Raw genomic sequence first — 8,136 nt, 5'->3', positions numbered from 1 at the left:
TAGTCTTGGCAGCCTAAATTGCATCAACCCTCTTTAAGCCCTGTAACAACTACTATAAGCGCAGCTACCAGGCATGCCAACGACTCAGCCGTCACAACACTGCAGATGATGCATATCTCCACCAACAAAATGCATCTCCACCGATTGAGATGGTAAACTTCAACCTCTACATTCCTCAAGGCATAGATAATATCATTATCATTTCCACCATAGATAACATTAAATGGGTTAAGGCACATGCCTCCTCTTCATGACCCACAATCTGTGACAGGTCACCTCAGCAATTGCAACTCCCTCCTCGTACGCTATAATCTCCCTCATTGCACTCTTCTCCAACTCGCAGTATCATGTTGCTAGTGAGCTTGCAGGACATCATTTGCAAGTAGCGTATATCAAAATCCACATTAAAGCACAACTTCACACTCCGAATCTCAAAAGATGTTGATACTATAAAGCATGTTTTGGGCATCGTTATCCAGGTAATCAATGCACCAATCAAAAGCTATTTTTCGGTATTTGGGGCGTAACTTCGTCAATTGTAATCTGATTTCAATGCCAGCAAACTGAATGCTATGTGGCAAGGCAATTTCAATTTCTGAATAGTGCACTCTACAATCAATTGAATTCAAACACTTATTTGGCATTCTTTGGTGTGCTGAAGGTACATGTGCACACTTTTTCAAAGTGAACCCACATATTGATTGTCGCTCCCTTTTGTTTTTTAGTTGCTGACGATCCATGCACATGTTCCACTCCATGTTATCAAGACTCACGTATACTGCATGCTAGTACTTTTACGCAGAAAGCCTTATCTAGGGGAGACAGGCCAACAATAAGGAAGCGAGTAAACTGTGTTGCTTCCGTGACTGCAAACTTGCTGAGGAGATCGTAAGCATGGTCTCTCTAAATTTCCATACTCAGTGGCACTTTCCACTTCATGCACCCTATCACAATTGATGTAATTTAGGATTTAATATTTAACGAAGCCTCGTCCAGTTTTCAAAAATCATCACATTTTTCTACAGGGCAAACTGCAACTCCCTTTAAACCAAGATGCACTTGTACTACCCCCTCTACCGACGACTGACTATTCAGCTTGTGATCATGCAAACTCGAAAGGGCTTTTACACTGAGGACGTCCAACTCTCTCTCTCTCTCTCTCTCTCTCTTTCAAAGACGAATAACAGACAGCAGACTTGCACTGGAAGGTGGCCAAGAAGCAATTAACCTTTTCCAAAGGTCGGGAGCTCCACAGCGTTGAGCGAGCTCGATCCCTCTTCCCTAACACACAGCCATGCCCCATTTTCCCCCAAATAAAAAATCTCTCTCACGCATAGACATTCTTATCTCTTTCCACAATTAGACCTTGTGGCAAATACCGTTCATTTGTCTTTCGCTTTAACATATTGATTGATAGTAAATAATAGTTTATGAGCACTATTTTCGCGGGCTGAAAAGAAATCAGCCACATTCATCATTTAATGAGGTAGATATGCATGGAGTTCATGAAGATAAATAAGCTGTCAGGGTGTCTTTAAAAAAATAATTGAAGGGAGTTTGAACTAACTCCGAAGTAAGCTAGAAACAGCGTGACAGCTGATGAATCACAATGCGGATAGAATTGCACGGCATTCCTGGCACTTGCACGATTAAGTTTCGAATCCAAATGGCAGACGCAACTGCATACGAGCTTTCGACACCCTTGCATTGTCAATCGGTAAGGCCAAAGGAGGGTGTCTTCAGCAGATTTTGGCGGGGTGGAGTTCAAACAAATTACTACCCTAAACTGACGCTCATGCGTGAGAATTTGCAAAGCAGAATCAGTTCAAGACCCATGTTCATGCTCAGAAAACCCCAGTAAAAGTGTAAAATTGTAGGGAACAGCAGGGCTGTTCTAGGCACCTATGAAAGAAAGACCTGCCGAAGCAACTGCAGCCTATCTTCTTCCTGTAGAGGCATAAGCCACCTTGATTGTCCTCTCGCCTGCATAAGCCACCTTGATTGTCCTCTCGCCTGCCACCTTCTCGACTATCCTGTCGCCTGGCTCCTTCGAAGTAGAGTATAGGTAGAATAAGAAAACTTTCTACCCTAACGGGCAAATGACTATCTTACAACTGGAATCAAGCCTCATAACTTGTACGTGTGTGAAAGCTTAAACTCTCTTATCTTATCACATCCGCCGTACCATCATAGGATCAGAGTCTCTGAAAGGTGACATGGGAGCTTGTTTTGCCGTATTATACACCGCAGACTTTTTTCGGTTCAGTGAACGCTGCGCTAGCTTTCCACGTACCCAAGGAGAAATGTTCTCTTTTATCTTGATCATCGAAAGGAAGATCAACCGATATATGATCACCATGCTGAAGATTACAGAAAGATCCCACCATTTGGATCGATTCGTATCTATCTCGAAGACCTCCTTGACAAGATATTCCCCAGTAATCTTTGGAAGGAACGGGGATTGGTTATCAAATTCCATGCCCAGAAGATCATTCTGGTATTGACCCTGTTAAAATCAAAGAACGAGAGTTTTAAAAAACTGAACTATCAATCATTCGGGGAAGCTTAGCAAAAGAGGCCATTTAAACAGAGCAAACCTGCAGCGCCCAAAAATCAAAGCTGAGGAATGACACCGGATATTTCCAAACCGGTTTAGGGATGTCTCCAGGCAAACGAAAGTATCCAGCTACAAGCATGAAAATCCCCTGCAGACAGAAATTCCAAAGCCTTTAGCTGGGAAGGTGCTAAGTGTAAAGCTTTGAAATTTAAGAATAGAATAGAGAGACGACCTGAATCCCAGCTCCCGTGATGATTCCCATCAAGAAATTGGGCACAACGCTTGCTATGGCCATCATCATACCTTCGACCACCATCACGCTCGCGTACAATCCCAGTGTGAAGTACAAGAAGTGAACAAAACCGGGATGCAGACGAACCATAAAGTAGCAGATTGAGGAAGAGGCCACTGCAATTAGCAGCAAGAAAGGCATTGAAGATAGTGTGTTCCCTACAACAAAGGCCACAACCCCGTAGTGCCCGTTCAACCGTTCTCGCTGGAACACCTGCGAACGCCGACGGAGTGAAAGAATTTGATCTCAGAACACGACTACGGAGTGGAAGAATTTGATCTTAGAAACATGACAGCAGCAGAAGGAACAGACAAGACTAGCAAACATTGTCATCACCTTCATATCTTCGACGAAAGACGGAAACCCTCCGATGGACATGAAGGTCACGAACCCAAAAATGAAAGAGCCGCACGATCCTCGAGCCTGTGAAACCATTGCGCATCAAGATTGTTGAAGTGAGTAAGTGTCATTGGCCAACCGCTCCGCGAAGAGGCAATCATCCATGTCGAACCCATGCCAGCTGAACTCACCAGAATGGCATTGTAGCTGGTACCAACGTTGTAGTAGATAGTGCCGACACAGAGGCTGACGAAAATGTAGATCACGAGGCGAAGCCAGTAGTAGCCTACGTCTCTCCACATGTTGGTAAACGACCTGCGGGTAAGAGTGATCATCTGCATCCAGAAGCTGGCCTGGCTGCCGCTGGACTCCAGGATGGAACCTTTCTGCAAACATCGGGATCGAGTTGGTACTCTCTACTCAAATAGTATGGAAACGTGCAAAGCTAATGCGAAAATCTGTGCGTTGACAGCGAATTCATTCTGTAACGAACAACACGAGAAGCCTAATGGAGGAAGAAACGTCCCGACAATTGATCAAATTGCACAAGAGACCAAAGTCCAAACTTACGATCTGAGACATGTCGTAAACTTTAGCAGATGCCTGCATGGCGTACTCCGATGTCCGATAAGATTCGAGGAGTACGTTGATGACCTGCGTGGTGGTGAGCCTGTCGAGGGGGTCGAACGATTCGTGTTCCTGCACAGAAAGGCCATTGTTGGTGATTTGGAAATCCAACTTATCGTTGTTGCTGTAGATACGCAAGTACGGAAGTTGTAGCTGTAAGTTACAGAATGCAAAGACAGAAGATGCGGAAGAACTCACGCGTAGTCGGAATGATCCTTTCAAGGTGGCCTTGACTCGATCGAAATCGGAGTTGATGCATCGGAGGAAGTGATCGGAGGGGTTCCTGAGCGTTGGGCAAGGGAAGCCAGCAAAGGCAAAGAACTGCAAGAAATGGCAAAAACAACAAACCATGAATGGAATCATGCAGGTTGGAGATGGATGGAGCAAAACTGCACAAAAGGAATGGATGTTTTACGTTGCATGCTTCTGAGGCAAGGCCGAAGAAGACGATCTTGCCACCAGAGAGGAGGTAGAGATTGTCGAAGAGCTCGAAGACCTCGCTACTGGGCTGGTGGATGGAAGCAATAACAGTGCGGCCATCAAGGGCGAGGTTTCTGATGGTTTGCGTGACGAAGAAAGCGGATGCACTGCAAACAGAACAGTTTCTGATAAGTTCAAACACTAAGAGATCACACCTCAAAAATGCAAAGCCACAGTCAAATCTTGGATGACCTCAAACAAACAAAAAAAATGGAGTTATAAAGTCCCCATTTAGTAAGTAGCATGAAGAGATCATGCCATTTCTCTCTAAGATTCCAACTGCAGATGCCTCAGTGCCACGTGCTAACAACTTACAAGGCCAGCTATGATACTCAACTGTAGACGTGCAGCACTGAAGATTGGACAGGTGGCGCTGATCGCGAGATTTTAGGTTGATTTCTATTATATCATTGAACAGGTGGCACCGATCGCAAGATTTTAGATTGATTTCTGTTATATCATTGAACATCAGGTGAATGAAAGCAGGGCTTCTTCGATGAACTGCCGAATGGGCTACTGGTTAGAACTCTGCTCTCTGACCAAGCAGGTCGGTCGCAGGTTCAAAACCTGAACTTGCGAGTAGTTGATAGACTTATTATTTCAAAGTCTTACAACCCTCCTAATGACTTTACCATGAGGATTAATGTGTTCTCTCTTGATCGCAAGGCCAGAAATGAGGTCCAAGGACTGCACTAAAATCTTGAAGTACCAGTTGATAGGTGAATCTTGGAAGTTCTTGCATAATTGATAGACTAATTATTTCAAAGTTTTAAAACCCCCTTTGTTCACTTCGCCATCATGATGAACATCCAAATTGGGCTATCTTGGGTATGTCATCACTTGGTCTCGAGGTCTCGGAAGAGCAAGCTCCAAGGATTGCACTAAAATCTTAGAAGTCGCGTTAATAGGTGAATCTTGAAAGTTCTTGCAGCTTTCAATCAAACTCGTTGAGTTTTTTGAGGCAAATTGAGCCCGATAAGGAGATGGAGACATGAAACAGTGTTTGCATCGTTTTGAAACGAGTGTTCAAGACAAAACAAGCTGGGCATGTCATGAATGGCAATCACTTGAGAAAATTTAAGTTTAACTAGCAATATAACTACAAAGCCTAAAATTTTAATTGATTGGTCGTAATACAAGATTACCTACAACCCTGGATATATACTTGTAGAGTCCACTTTTTTGTTCCATTCATGAAAGTTTAAAATTTCACCCAAAATTCTTAAGCAAAATAATCATTGAAATACCAGAAATTTTTTTGTAGGATGGCAATCTCTGGAGAAAATGTAAAATTTCAATGTAACCAAAAAGCCTAAAATCCTAGCTGGTTAGTTTACTATTGAGGGTAATCAAACTAGCCAATTTGAAGTTGTAACGTAGCAACCAATTTGAAGTTTTGAAGAGACTGGATGCTAAGCTAAGCAACCAATTTGAAGGTGAAAAAATTAGATACTAAGCTTAATCTGAAGTTGGATGCTAAGCTAAACCAATTTGAAGTGTTAAACAGACTGGATGCTAAGCTCAAATTTTGCAGGAACCTTGGATATTACCTGTCAAGGCCGCTTGTAGGTTCGTCCAAGAAAAGGAGACGAGGTCTCATAAGCATTTCCATGGCGATGCTCACCCTCCTTTTCTCTCCTCCACTGATTCCTCTCAGATGCCAGTTTCCCACAGGAGTATCAGCGCAGTCCTGCAGACCCATCTCCACTATCGCACTCTCCACGATTGCCATCTTCTCCATCTTTGTCATCTTGTCCGGCAAACGTAGCTGCGCTGAGAACCTTATGCTCTCGCGCACCGTCAGCGTCCCGATTAGATTGTCTTCCTGCGTCACATACGCCTGCACATCCCCACACACCTCCTTTTATCACTTTTGCATCACCCATATAAACATCGCCACTCGTTCTTCGCACATCGCTCCTTCTTATCCTCGCCAAAAAGGCCTTAAATCAGGAAACATGGCCATAGCCATAGATCGCACTCACCACTCTCTCCACAATTGGCCAGACGGACAACCGTTTCTGACTCAAACCCCCCACTCGGGAAGGAATCCAGGAAAAATGAATTTAGCCGTCGATTCGTACAAGGTATGAGCAACCATAGCAATCGATGGCCACGAGGACGCCAGCCTTTTCCTTCTTACCCAGATATGCAGGCGAACAAACATGCAAATGAAGAGACGTAGCTATCGATAGAACATGTCAAGCAAGCAGACACATCGACAGCCACCCGTCCGTCTCCCCAGACCAACAAACCGTAAAGTCTTACCGCAGTTCCATAAGAAAGCTTCCTCTTCCTTCCATTCAGCAACACCTCCCCTGTCTGTGTGGTGTTCGCTGCCAATCTCCCTGCAACGCGTAGAATCACCGTCAGTACGATGATCGAAAGACTCCCGCAAGATGTTAAGCAGTCCATGTCTTGATGCTACCTTCCAAAGTACCAGGCTCTGCATGGCTTCAGACTTGCGTACCTGCGAGACTATCGAGCAGAGTCGATTTCCCTGACCCAGAAGGCCCCATGATCGCCATGAAATGTCCAGGCTCCGCATAGCCGGTTAGGTTCTGTAGCACAGTCTGCGACTCTCCTTTGTGATTCAACACCTTCACCGTTAAGTCCCTCCATGTCAACGAGGCTGAAACGTCGCCAATGTTTTTCGTATCGGTGGAAATCTTCCATAGGCTCTCGCTCAACGGGCTCAGATTTCCCTGTAGCCCGCCGACCTTCGACGTCTCTGCAATGTTCACCGAAGTATGGGCACCATATTGTACTCCAGCTTGGACGTTCAAGCTGTAGATATTGGAAGGTGGACGATTTGTGCTCCCCATATCGAAAGCTCGCACAACTCAAAACTGCTTCTCCAAAGAGCCGAGCGGTGCAAGTGGCCTCTCAAACGCGCTGGACTGTGCTCCGCATTGCACGAGATTTGAAGAATTCAAGGAGATCGAACCTGAGGCTATAGATCAGTAAGAAATGGCAGCCTTCCACAAGGGCTCAAGTGATTTATGAGAAAGAAGTCTTTGACAAAGACACCGATTCACAGGAGAGAGACACAAATATATTGCTGGAACCACAACTTCACTGAAAACTGCTGCGAGAAGATAAAGCTACAAAATCGATGCTGGCGCAAGCGTGTACGCCCAGCCACTGCTGCGGCATCTGTTATTAGCAATGGAGATGGAGAGACGTAGAGGGGAGGATGAGAAGGTGAAGATGGGGATGCGGAGCTTGGCGTGCGGGGCAAGGCAGATTGGGCTGAGGAGAGACGGTAGAGCGGGGGGGGTAGATGAGGAGAGAGGGAGCATGAAGGGATGGCGGCTTGATGGAAGGGCGAAGGGTAGATGGGAGCAGCTGAGCACAATCCACCAAGCGCATTGAAGGTTACACCTGCTTTGGAGGTTGCTGGCCTGCAAACGGCCATGGTTGATGGATGCTGCACTTCATGCAATTGCAAATGCTTCGCCAATAGGAGCTGGGAGGGAAGGTTGCTGGCCTGCAATGGCCATGGTTGATAGATGCTGCATTCTATGCAATTACAACTGCTGCAAAACCAACACTACCATGATAGTCTGATCCCACCTTTCTCGCTCTAGCTTGTCTGATATCAGCTGCAGCAGCTTCTGCAGCTACACTTCTGTCTTTCTCTCTTTCTCCTTATTATCGTACCTCTTGACCGTAGCCACCCTCCACCACTCGCTCCCTATTAAATGCTCCCTCCGTCTCTTTTCCTCCCCCTGTTCCTCACGTTATAACCCCCCTTGGAAATTCACAGACCACCCTTTTCTCCCCCTGCACACCATTAAAACAGCCCAACGACTCTCTCACACCCCTTTAGCTCCCCTCT

The 8,136-nt window shown here is 45.5% G+C and overlaps 1 protein-coding gene across 1 annotated transcript; it reads right to left on the bottom strand.

Annotated features, from left to right (window-relative positions):
* Positions 1-1,468: 1,468 nt before the first annotated feature.
* Positions 1,469-7,620, bottom strand: LOC147880289 (ABC transporter G family member 11-like). The gene is made up of 12 exons (XM_087370474.1): positions 6,766-7,620; positions 6,564-6,643; positions 5,846-6,135; positions 4,231-4,402; positions 4,014-4,136; positions 3,759-3,887; positions 3,380-3,574; positions 3,186-3,272; positions 2,790-3,062; positions 2,598-2,705; positions 1,997-2,506; positions 1,469-1,966 (listed from the first exon to the last, which is right to left on the bottom strand). The coding sequence occupies exons 1-11, from the start codon at positions 7,118-7,120 to the stop codon at positions 2,171-2,173; spliced, it is 2,148 nt and encodes a 715-aa protein (XP_087226600.1). The 5' UTR covers positions 7,121-7,620; the 3' UTR covers positions 1,469-1,966; positions 1,997-2,170.
* Positions 7,621-8,136: the final 516 nt, after the last annotated feature.

The sequence above is a fragment of the Dipteris shenzhenensis genome, chromosome 32, assembly GCF_047967505.1.
Source record: "Dipteris shenzhenensis isolate YYH24624 ecotype China chromosome 32, Dip_SZ_1.0, whole genome shotgun sequence".
In the NCBI taxonomy this organism is placed as follows: Eukaryota; Viridiplantae; Streptophyta; class Polypodiopsida; order Gleicheniales; family Dipteridaceae; genus Dipteris; species Dipteris shenzhenensis.
The sequence above is the reverse complement of the archived record's forward strand: the minus strand, read 5'-3'. Positions and strand labels throughout refer to the sequence as shown.